This window comes from Bufo bufo, chromosome 2 (assembly GCF_905171765.1).
Source record: "Bufo bufo chromosome 2, aBufBuf1.1, whole genome shotgun sequence".
In the NCBI taxonomy this organism is placed as follows: Eukaryota; Metazoa; Chordata; class Amphibia; order Anura; family Bufonidae; genus Bufo; species Bufo bufo.
In genome coordinates, this window is record NC_053390.1 from 32560474 (window position 1) to 32584373 (window position 23900).

The 23900-nt window shown below is 46.8% G+C and overlaps 1 protein-coding gene across 12 annotated transcripts in view; it reads left to right on the forward strand.

The window, feature by feature from the left end:
• The window catches only part of FAM219A (family with sequence similarity 219 member A), a 75710-nt gene that overhangs the window by 46448 nt on the left and 5362 nt on the right, over nucleotides 1-23900 (forward strand). For all 12 annotated transcript variants that reach the window (XM_040420856.1, XM_040420860.1, XM_040420857.1 and 9 more), the window contains exons 3-5: nucleotides 19421-19523; nucleotides 19736-19816; nucleotides 19902-19956. In XM_040420856.1, coding sequence (XP_040276790.1) covers nucleotides 19421-19523; nucleotides 19736-19816; nucleotides 19902-19956 — 239 coding nt within the window. The remainder of the gene's footprint in view (nucleotides 1-19420; nucleotides 19524-19735; nucleotides 19817-19901; nucleotides 19957-23900) is intronic.

A 23900-nucleotide genomic window follows, 5' to 3' on the forward strand; every position in this document is an offset into this window, starting at 1 on the left:
AAAACAATTAGCTGCGGAGATCTAAAACTCTCTTCACTCGCACTGCCTGTCTGTACTGTCGGTGTGCTGCAGGCAGAATCTCCATTTTATTTTCATGAGATGCAACTTCTGTGAGTGCTGTGTGCAAAACTTCCAATGTATCCATGAGATACTGTTTCACACTGTTGTCCCCCAACTCATACTGCCTGACCTAGGAGATCACCTATGGAGCCTGCGGCTTTCAGGGCATCCTGGGAGTTGTAGTTTTGCAAAAGCTGGAGAACCATAGGTGAGAGATGTCTGGTCTGTACAATCTCAGTGTGCTAAATATCCAGTGTAATCCTGTAGAAGATGCAGCTTCACAATGTGGCCCAACTCGCAGTGTCTTCACTATCTGTGTGTGCTGCATGCAGAATCTCCATTATATTGTCATGAGATGCAGCTTCAAATTCACACTGCTTCCCCTGACTCTCTCCACCTGTTTCCATCTGTGATTGCTCTGTGCTGAACCTCCAGTGTATCCATGAGATGCAGCTTTACATTGCTGTCTCCTAAGTCTCTTCTGTGTGTGCTGTTTGTAAAATCTCAAATATATCTTCTTAGATGTAAGCTAGCACTCTGCTATCCTGCTTCTCCTGCTTTTTAATGCTGAAACTTGTTAAAACCAGGAGGCAGGAAAGACAATCTGAAGCTGCATCGCATGGGATACAATGAGGCTCTGCTCGCAGAAATGCTGCATCACACAGGATACACAGAGGCTGCACACAGCACTGCTGTATAACAGAATGTACCGAGACTGCAGAACACAGAAATGCTCTATCACATTATACCCTACAGAATACACTGAGACTGCACAGAGCACATAGGATGCACTGAAACTTTTGACACTGCACTGATGTATTACACAAGATGCACTTAGGGGTAGAGTTATCATCTCCCTGGCTGTGTTTGTGACTTTTTAAACGCCTTTTGCAACAAATTTTGTTGAAAGTGGCATTTGTGCCACCCTTTGAAAAGTTGGTGTGGCAAGGGTGTGAGTGGGCGCAAATGAAGACAGGCCTAGCGGACAATGCTGCTTATATAGGACAAGGCCTGTAAAGCGCCAGTCTTTACCAAATCCCCCCTTAAATTTTGTACAAGACACTGATGAATCGCCTAGGATCCACTGAAACTCTGCACACAGCACTGCTGAATCACATAGAATACACTCATCTGTCACTTGCTGCTGTTACATAGGAATCGGAACAGGGCAAGTGCAGTGTTATGAGATTCCACTGTCACGGAACCATGAACCAGACGTACAACAAGAGATAAGTGAAAATAAGAAGGCTTTATTGAAAATAAAGCTGTAAAGCAAAAGTCCAAACGGATGGTGAAACCGAAGCAGAGTCTTTGAGAGGCCAGGGGTCAGGAACCAGGAGGGTAGTCAGACGAAGCCAGGATCAGGAACCAGCAGGGTAGTCCGACGAAGCCAGGATCAGGAACCAGCAGGGTAGTCAGACGAAGCCAGGATCAGGAACCAGAAGCAGCAGCAGTCTTAGAAGCATGTGAACACAGGAGGACCAAGCAAGGAACTGAAGCCACAGACCTCCTATATATATGAGCTAGGCATCCAGCTCCTCCCAGTGGGAAGGAGGAGCCGCAGGGTGGAAGGCTACAAGAAACCCAGAAACCAAGATGGCCGCCAGCACATGTCAAACGAAGGAGAACAGCAAGAAGGTAAGACCATGACAGTACCTCCCCCTCAAGGGCCCCTCCTCTGCGGAGCAAAAAACGGTTTCTGAGGGAAGCGTGCGTGGAAGGCTCGGAGCAAGGCAGGAGCATGAACATCTGCGGAGGGAACCCAGGAACGCTCCTCTGGACCATAACCACGCCAATGGACCAAAAACTGCACCCGACCGCGGACCAGGCGTGAGTCCAGGATATTGCTCACCTCATACTCCTCACGATTGCCCACTCGGACCGGACGAGGCCGAGGAACCGAGGAAGTGAAACGATTACACACCAGTGGCTTCAACAGGGAGACATGAAACACGTTAGAGATCCGCATGCCAGGAGGAAGCGCAAGGGCATAGGCTACCGGGTTTACCCTGCGAAGCACTCGGAAGGGACCAACAAAGCGAGGCGCCAGCTTGGGAGTGGGCACTCGAAGGTTGAGGTTGCGGGTGGACAACCATACACGGTCTCCGACCTGGTAGGAAGGAGCAGGCGCTCGTCTGCGATCAGCCTGGAGTCTCTGGCGCTGCGCAGAGGCCTCAAGGGACTTCTGGATCTGTACCCAAGAAGCACGTAGGACGGAAAGGTGATCCTCCACAGCCGGAATATCCTGGGGAGAGAATACCTCCGGTAACACGGCAGGTTGGAAGCCATAATTGGCCATGAAGGGAGACGTCCCAGAGGAAGAGTTCACCGCCGTGTTCCTGGCAAACTCAGCCCAAGGCAGGAGGTCAACCCAATTGTCTTGGTGATCGGAGACATAGCAACGAAGGAATTGCTCCAAGGCCTGATTGGATCGTTCTGCGGCCCCATTGGACTGAGGGTGGTAGGCCGAGGAGAAGGAGAGATGAATCCCCAACTGGGAGCAAAAGGCGCGCCAGAACCTGGACACAAACTGACTCCCCCGATCCGACACAATCTCCTTGGGCAAACCGTGCAACCGGAAGACCTCCCTGGCAAAAATCGTGGCCAACTCTTGTGCAGAGGGTAACTTCTTGAGAGGAACACAGTGGCACATTTTGGAAAACCGATCCACAATCATGAGAATGACCGTATGGCCTCGGGATGCAAGGAGGTCCACAATGAAATCCATCCCCAGGTGTGACCATGGGCGCTCCCTGGTGGCTATGGGTTGCAGAAGGCCCAACGGAAGGTGCCGAGGGAACTTACTCTGGGCACAAACGGAGCATGCCGCTACATATGCGGCGATGTCGGAACGTAGGGAAGGCCACCAGAACAGACGTGAAACAGCCCAGGACAGCTGATTCTTTCCAGGATGCCCCGCGGTCTTGGAGTTATGGTAGGTTCGCAACAACCGAGTGCGCAACTCCTCAGGCACAAAACATCTGCCGTTGGGTCTCCCAGAGGGAGCACCAGATTGAGCCGCCAAAATCTGCTCACCCAGGGGAGAGGTCAGGCTGGTGCGAATGGCGGCCAGGATCTGATTCGGAGGTATGACCGAAGTCGGAATCGACTCCTCCCTGGACAGCTCGGAGTACTGCCGTGATAGGGCATCCGCCCTGATGTTCTTGGAACCGGGTAGGTAGGAGACCACGTAATTAAAACGTGACAAGAACAGAGCCCATCTGGCCTGACGTGGTGTCAATCTCTTGGCCTCAGAAAGGTAGGTCAGATTCTTATGGTCCGTCAGGATGAGAACCGGAACCACCGAACCCTCGAGCAAGTGCCTCCATTCTTTAAGGGCCTGCACGATGGCCAATAACTCCCTGTCACCAATCTGATAGTTGCACTCCGCGGAAGACAGTTTCCGGGAGTAAAACCCACAAGGAAGCAGAGGACCCTCTAGTGTTCTACGCTGAGACAGAAGGGCGCCTACTCCCGTCTCAGACGCGTCCACCTCGAGGACAAAGGGCAACCCAGGGTTGGGATGCGACAGAATCGGAGCCGACACAAAAGCGGACTTTAGGGCCTCAAAAGCTCGGATGGCCTCGAGCGGCCAGACCTGGGAATTACTGCCCTTCCTGGTCAGATCCGTGAGAGGCTTGGCCAGCATGGAAAAGTCCCTGATGAACTTCCGATAATAATTGGCGAAGCCCAAAAAGCGCTGCAGGGAACGAAGACCACTGGGCTGGGGCCACTGTAAGACAGCCGAAACATTCTCAGGATCCATGGAGAACCCCTCAGCGGAAATGATGTAACCTAAGAAGGTTACCTGGGATCGGTGAAATTCGCATTTCTCAAGCTTACCGAACAGCTTGTTCTCTCGTAACCGTTGCAACACTCGTCTGACATCCAGAATGTGGGCCTCCATGGATTCAGAATATACCAAGATGTCATCCAAATAGACCACCACACACTGCTGCAACAGGTCACGGAAAACATCGTTGATGAATTCCTGAAAGACTGCGGGCGCATTGCACAACCCAAAGGGCATAACCAAGGATTCATAATGACCGGTCCTGGTGTTAAACGCGGTCTTCCACTCATCGCCCGCCTTGATCCTTACCAGGTTATATGCCGCCCTCAGGTCGAGTTTGGTAAAGACCGTGGCCCCTTTAAGGCGATCGAACAGCTCGGAAATCAAGGGTATCGGGTAAGCGTTCTTGATCGTGATGCGATTGAGACCCCTGTAATCGATGCAAGGCCTCAACTCACCGCCCTTCTTTTTCACAAAGAAAAATCCAGCCCCTGCCGGGGACGAGGATTTGCGAATGTGTCCGCGTGAAAGCGCCTCCCTCACGTACTCCTCCATGGCCTCATTCTCCGCTACCGACAGTGGATAGACTTTGCCACGAGGAGGAACGGCACCAGGTTGTAACTCTATGGCACAATCGTATGGGCGGTGCGGAGGTAGGGCAACCGCGCGCACCTTATCGAATACATCCCGGTACTCCTCGTATTCAGGAGGCAACAGAGAGTCCGAGGAAGTACACAGCAACTTGACAGACCCATGGATGCAACTAGCCCCACACTGCGGTGACCACGAGAGGATCTCGGCCGATCTCCAATCGAAAGTCGGATTATGCTTCTGGAGCCAGGGGTACCCCAAGACCACCGAGTAGTGTGGAGACGAAATAACCTGGAGGCAGACCGACTCTCTGTGAACGGCACCAATGGCTATCCCCACTGGAAGGGTCTCATGAGTCACGTGTGGCGGCAGAAGGGGTCTGCCGTCTATCGCCTCAAGAGCCAGTGGGGAACCTCGAGCCTGCAGAGGAATGGAATTGGCGGCAGCGAACACACTATCAATGAACAAACCACCAGCACCAGAGTCCACCAACGCCTGGGTCGTCACCGAGCCCCCGACCCAGGAGAGGACAACAGTGATCAGTGGTTTGTCAACACGGGAAACCGGGGACGAGGAGACTCCACCCAAGATCTGCCCCCGACAGGATCTCAGGTGCGAGCGTTTTCCCGGACGGTTCGGACATGCCAACCGAAAATGCCCACCGAGACCACAGTACATGCATCGGCCCTCGCGTCTCCGGAGTACCCTCTCCCCCTCGGACAGGCGAGCAAACCCCAGCTGCATGGGTTCACCCCCAGACAAGTCATCCCCAGGAGGCGTGGGAGGAGAGGGAGGCACGGGTGGGACAGCAAACGTAGGCGCCAATCTGTTAGAAGACCTCCGCAGGCTCTCCTTAAAGGAAGGTCTCTCCCTGAGTCTGGTGTCAATCAAAATCAGGAAAGAAATAAGAGACTCGAGCTCCACTGGTAGGTCCTTAGCTGCAACCTCATCCTTCAAGGCATCCGAGAGACCATGAGAGAAAGCAGCGACCAGAGCCTCATTATTCCAGCCCACCTCTGCTGCCAGGGTACGAAACTCAATGGCGTATTCAGCTACGGATCGTGAACCCTGTCTGATGGACATAAGGAGCTTCGCAGCAGAGGCAGCACGAGCCGGCACATCGAATACCTTCCGAAGAGAAGCAACAAAACCGGAAAACTCGGCAACCACCGGATTGTTGTTCTCCCATAAAGGGCTGGCCCAGGCCAAGGCCTTGTCCGAGAGCAGCGAGATCAAGAAGCCCACCTTTGATCTCTCAGTGGGAAAGGCATGTGGCAGCAACTCGAAATAAATGCCCACCTGGTTAAGGAAACCTCGGCACTGAGTTGGCTCTCCCCCAAAGCGCTGTGGAAGAGGGGCAGAACCGGTCATACCCCGAAACACCGCAGGCGCAACAACAGGTGTCGGGGTAGACTCTGGCGCAACAACCGGAGCGGCAGTAGGAGTGACAACCGACCCATCAGCAACGGGAGCGAAATGAGCCGTGCGTTCAAGCAGGGTTAGCAACGCCACAGCGAACCGACCCAACAGGTGATCCTGCTGATCAAGTCTGGCAACCAGCATGGGTAGCGAGGATGGCCCTGTACCGTCAGAATTCATGGCTTGGTCCTAATGTCACGGAACCATGAACCAGACGTACAACAAGAGATAAGTGAAAATAAAAAGGCTTTATTGAAAATAAAGCTGTAAAGCAAAAGTCCAAACGGATGGTGAAACCGAAGCAGAGTCTTTGAGAGGCCAGGGGTCAGGAACCAGAAGGGTAGTCAGACGAAGCCAGGATCAGGAACCAGCAGGGTAGTCCGACGAAGCCAGGATCAGGAACCAGCAGGGTAGTCAGACGAAGCCAGGATCAGGAACCAGAAGCAGCAGCAGTCTTAGAAGCATGTGAACACAGGGGGACCAAGCAAGGAACTGAAGCCACAGACCTCCTATATATATGAGCTAGGCATCCAGCTCCTCCCAGTGGGAAGGAGGAGCCGCAGGGTGGAAGGCTACAAGAAACCCAGAAACCAAGATGGCCGCCAGCACATGTCAAACGAAGGAGAACAGCAAGAAGGTAAGACCATGACATCCACCATCTCTATCTCTGAAATGCTTGAGGCAAGATGAGAAATTTAGGTTTTGTAAATGAAACACATCAGAGGGGAATGAACCACCACAAGAGGGAGCACAGGAGATTACTACATAAAGATTTATGGTCACTAGAGGGAGCTACGGAGATTACTGCATACATAGATATACAGCTACCACTAGAGGTAGCTCAGGAGAATACTCTGTACAGATATATATACAGCCACCACTAGAGGGAGCTCAGGAGATTACTACATACAGATATATACAGCCACCACTAGAGGGAGCTCAGGAGATTACTACATACAGATATATACAGCCACCACTAGAGGGAGCTCAGGAGATTACTGTATACAGATATACACCGCCACCACTAGAGGGAGCTCAGGAGATTACTGTATACAGATATATACAGCCACCACTAGAGGGAGCTCAGGAGATTACTGCATACAGATATATATAAACAGCCACTACTAGAGGGAGCTCAGGAGATTACTGTATGCAGATATATACAGCCACCACTAGAGAAGCTCAGGAGATGACTACATATAAATATACAGTCACCACTAGAGGGAGCTCAGGAGATTACTGCATACAGATATATACAGTCACCACTAGAGGGAGCTCAGGAGATTACTACATACAGATATATACAGCCACCACTAGAGGGAGCTCACGAGATTACTGTATACAGATCTATACAGCTCCCAATAGAGGGAGATGAGGAACCCATGTTGTCATTTATTTATTTTTATAGAAAGCCTCAAAATTCCATTTTTAATTACTGCCATTTATTTCCTTGCATTGCCTCAGATTATGCCATGTTCGGTGACAATGCAGTGCATCCTCCATATAGACTATGATCCAGAAGTGGTCAACGTAATCATAAGGAAAAGCCTTTTGTGAATGCAGCTCTGGAGGTGACAAGAGTCTAATACATAATGTTTATGATCTTTTAAAGCAGAATGTTTCTCAGACTGCTCCCGTCTCTGTCCGGCGGTGCACAGCGCGGCAGATGATAAGCAGGCGACAGCCGTGACTGCAGCGTCATCCCTGCCTCCTCCGCTCACATCGCCGCCTGCCTCCAGGTCCAGCTGCGTCAGCAAATATTCTGCACAATCCAGTGTTCATTAATCTAAGTGTCAGGAAATTCTGCAATATTTGCCCAAGTGTCTCACTGCTTGAAGAAACAAACACGTTGTGCGCCATAGTGCGGGATGAAATTAACGGCGTAATCATTCAGTCCGGTGACTCGGGGCCTGATCTGTCCGTCTGCTACATGGACCCGTCCTTGAAGGTTTGGATGGGGTGATGCCTCAGGACGCAGATGGATAAGGTTTACTCCTGACTGTACCGTGCACCACACATCAGGACTCAGGGGGACGTAGTATGTCCTATATGGCGGCATTATTACAGGATCCTTATTAGAACAGTTAGGGCTATTACTTGGACAGTTTGTGGCAGGGTGTAGGCGCTGTCTGCGGTATTATTCATCCACATTATTCCTGTATTATGTGTGCGCTGCCTAAAACTTTTCTATATATATATAGTGTGCTGTATTTGTGTGTGTATACAGTGCCTTGCAAAAGTATTCACCCCTCTGGACTTTTTTCGTATTTTGTTACATCACAGCCTTATGTTCAATGTTTTGTTAATCTGAATTGTATGTAATGGATCAGAACCCAATGGTCTACGTTGGTGAAATGAGAAAAATATATAAATAAAACTATTGTTCAGAAATAGAAAACAGAAAATTGTCCTGTGCGTATGTATTCACCCCCTTTGTTAGGAAGCCCATAAAAAGCTCTGGTGCAACCAATTACCTTCAGAAGTCACATAATTAGTGACACGATGTCACCTGTGTGCAATCTATGTGTCACATGACCTGTCATTACATATACACACCTGAAAGGCCCCAGAGGCTGAACACCTAAGTAAGAGACATCACTAACCAAACACTGCCATGAAGACCAAGGAACTCTCCAGACAAGTAAGGGACAATGTTGTTGAGAAGTACAAGTCAGGGTTAGGTTATAAAGAAATATCCAAATCTTTGATGATCCCCCAGGAGCACCATCAAATCTATCATAACCAAATGGAAAGAACATGGCACAACAGCAAACCTGCCAAGAGACGGCCGCCCACCAAAACTCACGGACCGGGCAAGGAGGGCATTAATCCGAGAGGCAGCACAGAGACCTAAGGTAACCCTGGAGGAGCTGCAGAGTTCCACAGCAGAGACTGGAGGATCTGTACATAGGGCGACATTAAGCCGTACGCTCCATAGAGTTGGGCTTTATGGCAGAGTGGCCAGAAGAAAGCCATTACTTTCAGCTAAAAACAATAAGGCACGTTGTGAGTTTGCGAAAAGGCATGTGGGAGACTCCCAAAATGTATGGAGGAAGGTGCTCTGGTCTGATGAGACTAAAATGTAACTTTTTGGCCATCAAAGAAAACGCTATGTTTGGCGCAAACCCAACACATCACATCACTCAAAGAACACCATCCTCACAGTGAGACATGGTGGTGGCAACATCATACTGGGGGGATGGAACTGGGAAACTGGTCAGAGTTGAGGGAAAGATGGATGGTGCTAAATACAGGGATATTCTTGAGCAAAACCTGTCCCACTCTGTGCGTGATCTGAGGCTAGGACGGAGGTTCACCTTCCAGCCGGACAATGACCCCAAACACACGGCTAAAGCAACACTTGAGGGGAAACATGTAAATGTGTTGGAATGGCCGAGTCACAGCCCAGATCTCCATCCAATAGGAAATCTCTGGTCAGACGTAAAGATTGCTGTTCACAAGCGCAAACATCCAACCTGAAGGAGCTGGAGCAGTTCTGCAAGGAGGAAAGGGCAGAAATCCCAGTGGTAAGATGTGGCAACTGCTCATAGAGACTTATCCAAAGAGACTTGGAGCTGTGATTGCCGCACAAGGCGGCTCTACAAAGTACTGACTTTAGGGGGGTGAATAGTTCTGCACATTGGCTTTTCTGTTATTTTGTCCTATTTCTTGTTCTTCAAAATAAAAAACATCTTCTACGTTTTGGGCATGTTCTGTAAATTACATGATGCAAATCCTCAAATAATCCATGTTAATTCCAGGTTGTGAGGCCCCAAAATATGGAAAAAGTGCTGTTTGTATCTGTTGTATGAATGTTTGTATGCACTGTAGGTATGCATCATATGTATGTATGTGCTGCGTTATGTGCCCACATATTTACATGCTGTAGGTTTGTATATGCTCTATGTATCTGTTGTAAGTATGTTGTGTAGGTATGTCCATACATATGTATGTGCTGTAGGTAGGTATGTCCATACATATGTGTGTGCTGTAGGTAGGTATGTCCATACATATGTGTGTGCTGTAGGTAGGTATGTGCATACATATGTGTGTATTGGAGCAGCGTGCCTAGCCCAGCAGATGGGCTGAGCGCGGCGGCTGGGGGGATGTGATGCAGATAATCAGATGAGGCTGGAGCTGTTAATTAGATTATAACGAGAGTCACAGCTGAGGAGGGATGAACAACAGGACACAGGCAGACGAGGGGTTAACAGCAAGCGGAAACCGGGGGGGGGGGGGCAGTAAACACAGGAGACCACCCCGACGGCTGTGCGGACCCCAGTACTGAGCAAGAGATCAGTTATACATGGAAATGTTTTTAGTAGGGAAGGACCCCCAGCGGACAGGTAGGGGCATATGGAAGACCCTTATACACCCACATACACATGTAGTGTATGGAGATCCCCCCTCTCCCCCGGCAGGTTCAGGGTAGACATGGTGGATGGCGAGGACCCCCGCTGTAACAGGAAAGAGTTTGGAGAAGTGGAGAAGACCCCTTTGCTGCTGCAGGACTACTGTGGTGGATGAAGGAGATGGGACCGGTGTGGTGGATGGAGAAGACTGGACTGGTGTGGTGGATGGAGAAGACTGGACTGGTGTGGTGGATGGAGAAGACTGGACTGGTTTGGTGGATGGGAGGAGAAACATAGAATGTGTCGGCAGATAAGAACCATTTGGCCCATCTAGTCTGCCCAATATACTATGAATAGTCCCTGGCCCTATCTTATATGAAGGATAGCCTTATGCCTATCCCATGCATGCTTCAACTCCTTCACTGTATTTGCAGCTACCACTTCTGCAGGAAGGCTATTCCATGCATCCACTATTCTCTCAGTAAAGTAATACTTCCTGATGAAACTTGTGTGGTGGATGGGAGAAGATGATAGCGGTGTGGTGGGGGGATGGGACTGTTGTGAAGGACAAAGAAGACTCGATCGGTGTGGTGGATGGAAAGGAAGCGGCTGGTGTGGTGGATGGGAGGAGATGGGACTGGCTTGGTGGATGGAGATGATAGGACCAGTGTGGTGGATGAGAGGAGATGATACTAGTGTGGTGGATGGAGAAGACTGAATCAGTGTGATGGATGGAGAAGATGGGACTGGTGTGGTGAATGGGTGAGATGTGACTGGTGTGGTGGATGGGTGAGATGTGACTGGTGTGGTGGATGGGTGAGATGTGACTGGTGTGGTGGATGGGTGAAATGGGACTGGTGTGGTGGATGGGTGAAATGGGACTGGTGTGGTGGATGGGTGAAATGGGACTGGTGTGGTGGATGGGTGAAATGGGACTGGTGTGGTGGATGACAGGAGATGGGACTGGTGTGGTGGATGGAGGAGAATGGACCGGCATGATGGATGAGTGGAGGCAGGACCAGCATGGATGTAGGAGATCGGGCCTGTGTGATGGATGGGGGATCCCTGTGCTACAGTAAGGCAGGTGTAAGGACTTTTATGCCACACTCCACAGTAGGACCCACCCAGGTACTTCAGGTCATGTGTCTTTTTGGAGGATGCCCCAGTAGGACAGTTGAGCGTTCCTTTGTGTTCTGCGTCTTTGTAGCGATCTCTCCAGAACTGAGGTCTTTCCTGAACTATTAGATCCTGTTTTCTTCCCTTGATTCCTATTAACAAAATGGAAGGGTCAGAAGAATGATTTGAGGTGAACACATAGGACAGATTGGACCACTGCTGGAGGGTCAGAGCTCCCCGAGACCACCCATGATAAATCTAGCTCCAGTCACAGCGCACAGCAGCTGCTCCATCTAGTGAGCTAAACTGAGGAAGATTTCTACATATAATCTAATATATAAAGCCGAGTGTATGTCTGTGTGTCCGCTAAAGAAATCCGCACCGCACAGCCGCCTCCTGTGACTCGGGGAACGTCATAGACGATGCTTTGAGTGGAAATTTTCACTCCGCTCTTTACAATTATCTGCCAAAAAAAAAACCTGCTTAGTAACCCAACCGGCCAACTCCAGGAGCCATTGTCTGTTGTGGCAGTCGGGGATATTCATCAGGCTGCATCTAGCAACCAATCACAGCGGAGCTTCTATTCTAGGTCACTAATATGAGCTCTGATTGGCTGCTATAGGCAACGAAGGACATTCTTATTAGAAGACGCTTATGGGTGACGCTTATCCAACGTTGTTGTAGAGGCTGATGTACCTCACATGACCTTAAAGGGATTCTGTCACCTCCCCTAACCCAAAATCGGATTTTAAAGCAGTCATGCTCCACAGCTTACCTTGGATCGGCTGTGCTCTTCTATCTTGTAATCCGTCCAGTAGTTTATGATAAAAACGACTTTTATGATTATGCTAATTAGCCCTGAAGGTGCCCAGAGGGGCGTTTTGTTCCCCTTAGTGTGCCCAGTAACGCCCCTCTTACAGTGCCCAAAACGCCTTCCTTCCGACTGCCTAACCGCCCACAGCCTCTCATCCCTCTCCTCCCCCCTCCCTGACGGCCGAGCGAAGTCTCGCGCAGACGCAGTACCCACTGAGGGCTGCGCCAGTGCGATTTGCTGGAGACTGAGGGAAGAGCGAGCATCGGACGTCACTGGGCTCGGCGCATGCCCAGTGACGACGATGAAGCTCAGATGTCCCAATTGGTGTGAAATATAAACTTAATATCTAATTGCTAACACTTATAAAATCACATTTTAATGATAAAATATTATTAAACAGATTATTTAGATTAAAATCCGGATATAAAACTATAAATACTCCCCAATATTTATAATGGATTTGAGGAATCTTGAAAGTTGGAGATTTATAGGATTCTTGGAATATGATAGAGAAGGAAGGGTGGGTATCTAGGAGCCAAGGACACGTCGCAGCGCCGATAAACGGCCTAGCATGCGACGTGCCGTCGGCCACGAGACACCCAACCTACATGAATCCAAAAATCTCCAACTCCAAATTAGACCTTTCGGTTGTAGAGATCCAAATTCATAAATGCGTCTGGATTCTATCCTAGACATCTGTCTAATAAAATCACCGCCTCTCCAGTGTTTCTCCACCTTCTCCAGTGCCACAAACATCAGACTAGATGGATCCTGATTGTGTACATCTTTATAATGTTTTGATAGGGAATATATATATTCTGAATATGTCAATTTGGTTGCCAAGTGTATGAGTGCTCGCCCATTTTTCCATTGTTACATTTACTTTTTAACAGAGGGTGGGGTGATTCCCTCTGTATGAGCTTGCAGCACCATCCTGTAACTACTAAGGAGTGAGCCACTACAACCCACTACTATTTTCAAAATAAATTAAGTGTTTGTATAAAAAAAAAAAGTTTCACATGTAAAAATAAAATCCCCAATTAAGTAATAAAAAAAAAAAATTCTAAATAGAAAAAATAAAATAAAATAGACATACTAACGCACCTTAGTCCACTTGATCGCGAAGCCCGGCATCTCCTTCTGTCTCCTTTGCTGAACAGGACCTGTGGTGAGCATTCATTACAGGTAAAGGACCTTTTGGTGACATCACTCCGGTCATCACATGATCCATCACCATGGTAAAAGATCATGTGATGACCGGAATGACGTCACCACAGGTCCTGTTGCTGCACAGAGATCATATGAAGACAGAAGGAGAAGCCGGGCTACGCGATCAAGTGGACTAAGGTGAGTTAAATTATTATTTATTTATTTATTTTTAACCCCTCCAGTGATGTTTTACTATGCATTCTGTATTCAGAATGCTATTATTTTCTCTTATAGCCATGTTATAAGGGAAAATAATACAATCTACAGAACACCGATCCCAAGCCCGAACTTCTGTGAAGAAGTTCGGGTTTGGATACCAAACATGCGCGATTTTTCTCACGCGAGTGCAAAACGCATTACAATCTTTTGCACTCGCGCGGAATAATCGCGGGTGTTCCCGTAACGCACCCGCACCTTTTTCCGCAACGCCCGTGTGAAGGAGGCCTTAGACTATGGAGACACTTAAACATCATGTTTTTTGTTTCAAAAATGCTATTATTGTGTAAAACTTAAATAAATAAAAAGTATACATATTAGGTATTGCCACATCCGTAACGATCTGCTCTATACAAATGTCACATGACCTAACCCCTCAGGTGAACGATGTAAAAATAAATAAATAAAAACTGTGCTAAAACAACCAATTTTTTATTCACCTTGCCCCATAAAGTGTAATAATGAATGATCAAAAAATCATATGTACCCAAAAATGGTACCCATAAAACTCACCCGTTATCCCGTAGTTTCCAAAATGGGGTCACTTTTTGGGAGTTTCTACTGTAGGGGTGCATCAGGGGGGCTTTAAATGGGACATGGCATCTAAAAACCAGTAAAATCTGCCTTCCAAAAACCATATGGCGTTCCTTTTCTTCTGCGCCCTGCCGTGTGCCCTTACATCAGTTTACGACCACATGTGGGGTGTTTCTGTAAACCGCAGAATCGGGGTAATAAATATTGAGTTTTGTTTGGCTGTTAACCCTCGATGGACTAAAATGTAAAATCTACCAAAAAAGTGAACTTTTGAGATTTAATCTCCATTTTCCTTTAATTCTTGTGGAACACCTAAAGGATTAACAAAGTTTGTAAAATCAGTTTTGAGTATCTTGATGGGTGTAGTTTCTACAATGGGGTCATTTGGGGGGTTTCCACTATGTAAGCCCCACAAGTGACTTCAGACCTGAACTGGTCCTTAAAAAGTGGGTTTTGTTACGATTGTGCTATGAGACAATGTACCTGTATTATTTTTTCATTGATAAAAAAATCAATAAAATAAACAATTAAAAAAAAAAAAAAAGTGGGTTTTGAAAATTTTAAGAATTGCTTCTAAAATTCTAAGCCGTCTAACATCCTAAAAAAATTAAATTACATTTACAAATGATGCCAACATAAAGTAGACATATGGGGAATGTTAAGTAATAAATATTTTATGAGGTATCACTTTCTGTTTTAAAAGCAGAGAAATTTAAATTTTGAAAATTGCTAATTTTTCCAAATTTTTTGTAATTTTGGTATTTTTTCATAAATAAAGGTCAAAAATATTGACTCAAATTTATGACTATAATGAATTACAATGTGTCACGAGAAAACAATCTCAGAATGGCTTAGATAAAGAAGTGTTCCAAAGCTATTACCAGATAAAGTGACACATGTCAGATTTGCAAAATGAGGCCTGGTCAGGAAGTGGTTATGGAGGCAGGGAACTTTGGGGGTCAGTGTTACAGGGTGGGGGGCTGTGAAGTTCACTGTTAAGGAGCGGGGTACTGTAGAAGTCACTCTTATGGGGGATACTGTCAATATATTTTAACGACACACACAAACATTAAATAAAATAGATGAAATATACCCGTGCAAAGCTGGGTCGTTCTTCTAGTACGTGTATATGTGTGTGTGTGTGTGTATATGTATATATATACAGTACAGACCAAAAGTTTGGACACACCTTCTCATTCAAAGAGTTTTCTTTATTTTCATGACTATGAAAATTGTAGATTCACACTGAAGGCATCAAAACTATGAATTAACACATGTGGAATTATATACATAACAAACAAGTGTGAAACAACTGAAAATATGTCATATTCTAGGTTCTTCAAAGTAGCCACCTTTTGCTTTGATTACTGCTTTGCACACTCTTGGCATTCTCTTGATGAGCTTCAAGAGGTAGTCCCCTGAAATGGTTTTCACTTCACAGGTGTGCCCTGTCAGGTTTAATAAGTGGGATTTCTTGCCTTATAAATAGGGTTGGGACCATCAGTGGCGTTGAGGAGAAGTCAGGTGGATACACAGCTGATAGTCCTACTGAATAGACTGTTAGAATTTGTATTATGGCAAGAAAAAAGCAGCTAAGTAAAGAAAAACGAGTGCCCATCATTACTTTAAGAAATGAAGGTCAGTCAGTCAGCCGAAAAATTGGGAAAACTTTGAAAGTAAGGGCTATTTGACCATGAAGGAGAGTTATGGGGTGCTGCGCCAGATGACCTGGCCTCCACAGTCACCGGACCTGAACCTAATCGAGATGGTTTGGGGTAAGCTGGACCGCAGAGTGAAGGCAAAAGGGCCAACAAGTGCTAAGCATCTCTGGGAACTCCTTCAAGACTGTTGGAAAACCATTTCAGGGGACTACCTCTTGAAGCTCATCAAGAGAATGCCAAGAGTGTGCAAAGCAGTAATCAAAGCAAAAGGTGGCTACTTTGAAGAACCTAGAATATGACATATTTTCAGTTGTTTCACACTTGTTTGTTATGTATATAATTGCATATGTGTTAATTCATAGTTTTGATGCCTTCATAGTCATGAAAATAAAGAAAACTCTTTGAATGAGAAGGTGTGTCCAAACTTTTGGTCTGTACTGTATATATGTCATTTTTTTACAACTCTCTGCTACTTCATCTCATAATACATTGTTATAATGGTCAGTGGTTGGTTTTTCTAATACTGAGCTCCAAATCCCCAGCTTTTGTCACAGCCATAGAGTCGCATGAATATTTGCTTTAGTCTGCAGCCCCCACAAGAGGGAACTTAGGAGATTACTTCATACAGATATATACAGCCACCACTAGAGGGAGCTCAGGAGCTTTCTGCATACAGATATATACAGCCACCACTAGAGGGAGCTCAGGAGATTACTACATACAGATATATACAGCCCCCACTAGAGGGAACTTAGGAGATTACTACATACAGATATATATAGCCACCACTAGAGGGAGCTCAGGAGCTTTCTGCATACAGATATATACAGCCACCACTAGAGGGAGCTCAGGAGATTACTGCATACAGATATATACAGCCACCACTATAGTAAGCTCAGGAACTTTCTGCATACAGATATATACAGCCACCACTAGAGGGAGCTCAGGAGATTACTGCATACAGATATATACAGCCACCACTAGAGGGAGCTCAGGAGATTACTACATACAGATATATACAGCCACCACTAGAGGAAGATCAGGAGACTACTGCATACAGATATATACAGCCACCACTAGAGGGAGCTCAGGAGATTGCTGCATACAGATATATACAGCCACCACTAGGGGGAGCTCAGGAGATTACTACATACAGATATATACAGCCACCACTAGAGGGAGCTCAGGAGCTTTCTGCATACAGATATATACAGCCACCACTAGAGAGAGCTCAGGAGATTACTGCATACAGATATATACAGCCACCACTAGCGGGAGCTCAGGAGATTACTGCATACAGATATATACAGCCACCACTAGAGGGAGCTCAGGAGATTACTGCATACAGATATATACAGCCACCACTAGAGGGAGCTCAGGAGCTTTCTGCATACAGATATATACAGCCACCACTAGAGGGAGCTCAGGAGATTACTACATACAGATATATACAGCCACCACTAGAGGGAGCTCAGGAGATTACTGCATACAGATGTATACAGCCACCACTATAGTAAGCTCAGGAACTTTCTGCATACAGATATATACAGCCACCACTAGAGGGAGCTCAGGAGCTTTCTGCATACAGATATATACAGCCACCACTAGAGGGAGCTCAGGGGATTACTGCATACAGATATATACAGCCACCACTAGAGGGAGCTCAGGATATTACTGCATCCTGTTCATACATTGTGTCTGCTCATCATATACAGTCTGTGGTGGTTACTGTCAGTGGCCCTGATATCAGGGTGTCTGCTCATCATATGCACGGTTTGTGGTGGTTACTGTCTGTGGCCCTGATTATTGGGGTGTCTGCTCCTCATATACATGGTCTGTGGTGGTTACTGTCCGTGGTCCTGATATAGGGGTGTCTGCTCCTCATATACATGGTGTCTGGTGGTTACTGTCCGTGGTTCTGATATAGGTGTGTCTGCTCATCATATACATGGTCTGTGGTGGTTACTGTCCGTGGTCCTGATATAGGGGTGTCTGCTCCTCATATACATGGTGTCTGGTGGTTACTGTCCGTGGTTCTGAAATAGGTGTGTCTGCTCGTCATATACATGGTCTGTGGTGGTTACTGTCCATGGTCCTGATATAGGTGTGTCTGCTCCTCATATACATGGTCTGTGGTGGTTACTGTCCGTGGTCCTGATATAGGGGTGTCTGCTCCTCATATACATGGTCTGTGGTGGTTACTGTCCTTTGTCCTGATATTTGGGTGGTTTGTTATGGCGCTCATGAAATAGTAATATAATAATCTGTGGATACAGTCTTAAAAATGAGGAGTAAATGAGGGTGAAAGTGAGAGACAGGTCCGCGTGAGTTGGAAGACTAATAAAGGAATGTATTAAATATACACAAAGCAACAATAATGAGCAGAATAAAAAACAAATAAAAGATAAACATCGCCATATTACAGGCAAAGTGTGTATAAATACCAATAGACGTAAATATCCAAAAAATGCAAAGCAAATAGGAGAACAACAAATCATGATAAAGATGTCACCAAAGTCCCACGTCTATTGCCACGGTCCGTGGCTTCCTCATGGGAACCGCACAACACGAGTCCCATAAGCACGTCACAGCTGTAAGCAACAGAATAGAAGTTCAGATACAAATTCCTCTGTAAAATATTAAAGGGGGGTCCATCCAGGGTGGGGAGGGGGGGTTCTTTTCCATGGTGCCTGCCCCAGTGTGTGTGTAATATGGCAATGTTTGCTTTTTAATGTTTTTTTATTGTGGTCCTTTGTATATATTTAGTACATTCCTTTAATTATTGGTCTTCCACCACTCTTTCAGTGTTTTAGGCATGAGGGATCTTTTTGTATTTTGTACTAATTTACTATTGCCCCTCTGCCCTTTTCCACGCCTTTCCAATGTCTTCCTGCTGGTTTCCATGCCTTTGTCTTGTTATTCACGTCATCCACGCCTTCCTGATCTCATCCATTGCTTTCTCTCCTCGTCCTCGCCTTTCTGAACTCATCCACGTCTTGCTGTTGTTCTCCAGCTGGTCTGCTGCTTCTCCCTTCCTGCTCTTACCTCCCTTTATCCCTTCCTTCCTGCTCTTACCTCCCTTTATCCCTTCCTTCTTGCTCTCATCTCCCTTTATCCCTTCCTTCTTGCTCTCATCTCCCTTTATCCCTTCCTTCTTGCTCTCATCTCCCTTTATCCCTTCCTTCTTGCTCTCATCTCCCTTTATCCCTTCCTTCCTGCTTTTGCTTCCCGTTATCCCTTTCTTCCTTCTATTACTTCCTGTTATCCCTTCCTTCCTGCTCTTACCTCCCTTTATCCCTTCCTTCCTGCTCTTACCTCCCTTTATCCCTTCCTTCTTGCTCTCATCTCCCTTTATCCCTTCCTTCCTGCTCTTGCTACCTGTTATCCCTTCCTTCCTGCTTTTGCTTCCCGTTATCCCTTTCTTCCTTCTATTACTTCCTGTTATCCCTTCCGTCCTGCTCTCTCTTCCCGTTATCCCTTACTTCTTGCTCTCACTTCCCGTTATCCCTTCCTTTCTGCTCTCACTTCCCATTATCCCTTCCTTCCTGCTCTCTTCCCGTGATCCCTTCCTTCCTGCTCTCACTTCCTGTTATCCCTTCCTATCTTATGTTATCTTGGCCCATGTGATGTAAGTCTTCTCACATTCTCCTTACAGAGAAGCAGCGGGAGATGGCCAGGAAGGGCTCGCTGAAGAACGGGAACGTCGGGAGCCCAGTGAATCAACAGCCTAAGAAGAACAATGTCATGGCCAGAACAAGGTAGGACGCCTGGCGGGGTGAGAGCTGCCATGACGGCCGCCATGCCCGAATGTGACCCGGGTAGATGTTTACTGCTGGTGAAGTCTCCATCCCCGGGTCATGGTGGCGCCCCCTGCTGTAGCGTTTTGTGGTGTCCTGAGGACTTGTGTCTCATTCTTGTAGCCGCCACTCATCAAACGTCTAATTATATATTATATCTCATCATCTCCCAGACTGGTCGTCCCGAACAAAGGATACTCCTCTCTAGACCAGAGCCCGGACGAGAAACCCCTCGTAGCCCTGGACACAGACAGGTATCTTATCTATCTCCTATCTGTCTAATATCTATCTGTCTGTCTATCTTCCGTAGTCACTAATACCCGCTCTCTTCCCCTCTAGTGACGATGACTTTGACATGTCCAGGTATTCGTCCTCAGGTTACTCATCAGCTGAGGTAGGTCTGTGACTTGGTGCTCAGTTATTCTGTATCTGATGCTAGAATAATCTCTGGAAAATTCCTGCTGTCCTCCTAATAATAGTGACCCAGACGCTGCTGCCCTCAGGAGAACAGGAGGAGCGGTACTGTGCGGTATATGGGACAGGAGGAGTGGTACTGTGCGGTATACGGGACAGGAGGAGTGGTACTGTGCGGTATATGGGACAGGAGGAGCGGTATATGGGACAGGAGGAGTGGTACTGTGCGGTATATGGGGCAGGAGGAGTGGTACTGTGCGGTATATGGGACAGGAGGAGCGGTACTGTGCGGTATATGGGACAGGAGGAGCGGTACTGTGCGGTATATGGGACAGGAGGAGCAGTACTGTGCGGTATATGGGACAGGTGGAGCGGTACTGTGCGGTATATGGGGCAGGAGGAGTGGTACTGTGCGGTATATGGGGCAGGAGGAGTGGTACTGTGGGGTATATGGGGCAGGAGGAGTGGTACTTTGCGGTATACCGCATAGGAGGAGTGGTACTGTGCGGTGTACGGGACAGGAGGAGTGGTACTGTGCGGTATATGGGACAGGAGGAGTGGTACTGTGCGGTATACGGGACAGGAGGAGCGGTACTGTACAGTATATACAGGACAGGAGGAGCGGTACTGTGCGGTATACGGGACAGGAGAAGCGGTACTGTACAGTATATACGGGACAGGAGGAGTGGTACTGTGCAGTATACGGCACAGGAGGAGCAGTACTGTGCAGTATATACGGGACAGGAGGAGCGGTACTGTGCAGTATTTACGGGACAGGAGGAGCGGTACTGTACAGTATATACGGGAAAGGAGGAGTGGTACTGTGCGGTGCACATAATGAGGGGAGAATGATTAGCCCTGTAATTGCAGTAATTAGCAGGTGACCTGAGCTCATTATGGTGGTTACATATGGAGGTCCTCCGCCCGTAGATTATATATACTGTATATACTGCACCTGTTTTATTTTCTGCTGTTTGTGTCATTTTTGCTGCTGACATTTCTGCTCATTTTCTCCCGGGGAAAGCAATTTACTCTGAGCTGCAAATTTCCCAGCAGATTAGTATTAAGGATTCAGCAGGGGATGCACATGAAATATACGGCAGTTCTGTTATTAGCTTCTCTGCAAACGGTAAAAGATTTACAGACGCCTTCAGCTTTAAGTTCTATACAAGTCATTAATATGCAGGAAGGGCATTACGTTAGACGACTGTACGGACCCAGAATACAAGGCTCCAGAGCAGGCTCCCTGCAGACACTGAACAAGCAGAGAATGTGGGGATATTCTGCTGAATGCCTGCAAAATTGTGAATACAGCTCTGGAGTATAATACAGGATGTAACTCAGGATCAGTACAGGATAAGTAATGTAATGTATGTACCCAGTGACTGCACCAGCAGAATAGTGAGTGCAGCTCTGGAGTATAATACAGGATGTAACTCAGGATCAGTAGAGGATAAGTAATGTATGTACACAGTGACTGCACCAGCAGAATAGTGAGTGCAGCTCTGGAGTATAATACAGGATGTAACTCAGGATCAGTACAGGATAAGTAATGTATGTACACAGTGACTGCACCAGCAGAATAGTGAGTGCAGCTCTGGAGTATAATACAGGATGTAACTCAGGATCAGTACAGGATAAGTAATGTATGTACACAGTGACTGCAGCAGCAGAATAGTGGGTGCAGCTCTGGAGTATAATACAGGATGTAACTCAGGATCAGTACAGGATAAGTAATGTATGTACACAGTGACTGCACCAGCAGAATAGTGAGTGCAGCTCTGGAGTATAATACAGGATGTAACTCAGGATCAGTACAGGATAAGTAATGTATGTACACAGTGACTGCAGCAGCAGAATAGTGGGTGCAGCTCTGGAGTATAATACAGGATGTAACTCAGGATCAGTACAGGATAAGTAATGTATGTACACAGTGACTGCACCAGCAGAATAGTGAGTGCAGCTCTGGAGTATAATACAGGATGTAACTCAGGATCAGTACAGGATAAGTAATGTATGTACAGTCGTGGCCAAAAGTTTTGAGAATTACATAAATATTGGAAATTGGAAAAGTTGCTGCTTAAGTTTTTATAATAGCAATTTGCATATACTCCAGAATGTTATGAAGAGTGATCAGATGAATTGCATAGTCCTTCTTTGCCATGAAAATTAACTTAATCCCAAAAAAACCTTTCCACTGCATTTCATTGCTGTCATTAAAGGACCTGCTGAGATCATTTCAGTAATCGTCTTGTTAACTCAGGTGAGAATGTTGACGAGCACAAGGCTGGAGATCATTATGTCAGGCTGATTGGGTTAAAATGGCAGACTTGACATGTTAAAAGGAGGGTGATGCTTGAAATCATTGTTCTTCCATTGTTAACCATGGTGACCTGCAAAGAAACGCGTGCAGCCATCATTGCGTTGCATAAAAATGGCTTCACAGGCAAGGATATTGTGGCTACTAAGATTGCACCTCAATCAACAATTTATAGGATCATCAAGAACTTCAAGGAAAGAGGTTCAATTCTTGGTAAGAAGGCTTCAGGGCGTCCAAGAAAGTCCAGCAAGCGCCAGGATTGTCTCCTAAAGAGGATTCAGCTGCGGGATCGGAGTGCCACCAGTGCAGAGCTTGCTCAGGAATGGCAGCAGACAGGTGTGAACGCATCTGCACGCACAGTGAGGCCAAGACTTTTGGAAGATGGCCTGGTGTCAAGAAGGGCAGCAAAGAAGTCACTTCTCTCCAAAAAAAACATCAGGGACAGATTGATCTTCTGCAGAAAGTATGGTGAATGGACTGCTGAGGACTGGGGCAAAGTCATATTCAACGATGAAGCCTCTTTCCGATTGTTTGGGGCATCTTGAAAAAGGCTTGTCCAGAGAAGAAAAGGTGAGCGCTACCATCAGTCCTGTGTCATGCCAACAGTAAAGCATCCTGAGACCATTCATGTGTGAGGTTGCTTCTCATCCAAGGGAGTGGGCTCACTCACAATTTTGCCCAAAAACACAGCCATGAATAAGGAATGGCACCAAAACACCCTCCAACAGCAACTTCTTCCAACAATCCAACAACAGTTTGGTGAAGAACAATGCATTTTCCAGCACGATGGAGCACCGTGCCCTAAGGCAAAAGTGATAACTAAGTGGCTCGGGGACCAAAACGTTGACATTTTGGGTCCATGGCCTGGAAACTCCCCAGATCTTAATCCCATTGAGAACTTGTGGTCAATCCTCAAGAGGCGGGTGGACAAACAAAAACCCACTAATTCTGACAAACTCCAAGAAGTGATTATGAAAGAATGGGTTGCTATCAGTCAGGAATTGGCCCAGAAGTTGATTGAGAGCATGCCCAGTCGAATTGCAGAGGTCCTGAAAAAGAAGGGCCAACACTGCAAATACTGACTCTTTGCATAAATGTCATGTAATTGTCGATAAGCCTTTGAAACGTATGAAGTGCGTGTAATTATATTTCACTACATCACAGAAACAACTGAAACAAAGACCTAAAAGCAGTTTAGCAGCAAACTTTGTGAAAACTAATATTTGTGTCATTCTCAAAACTTTTGGCCACGACTGTACACAGTGACTGCACCAGCAGAATAGTGAGTGCAGCTCTGGAGTATAATACAGGATGTAACTCAGGATCAGTGCAGGATAAGTAATGTAATGTACTGTATGTACACAGTGACTCCACCAGCAGAATAGTGAGTGCAGCTCTGGAGTATAATACAGGATGTAACTCAGGATCAGTACAGGGTAAGTAATGTATGTACACAGTGACTCCACCAGCAGAATAGTGAGTGCAGCTCTGGAGTATAATACAGGATGTAACTCAGGATCAGTACAGGATAAGTAATGTAATGTATGTACACAGTGACTGCACCAGCAGAATAGTGAGTGCAGCTCTGGAGTATAATACAGGAT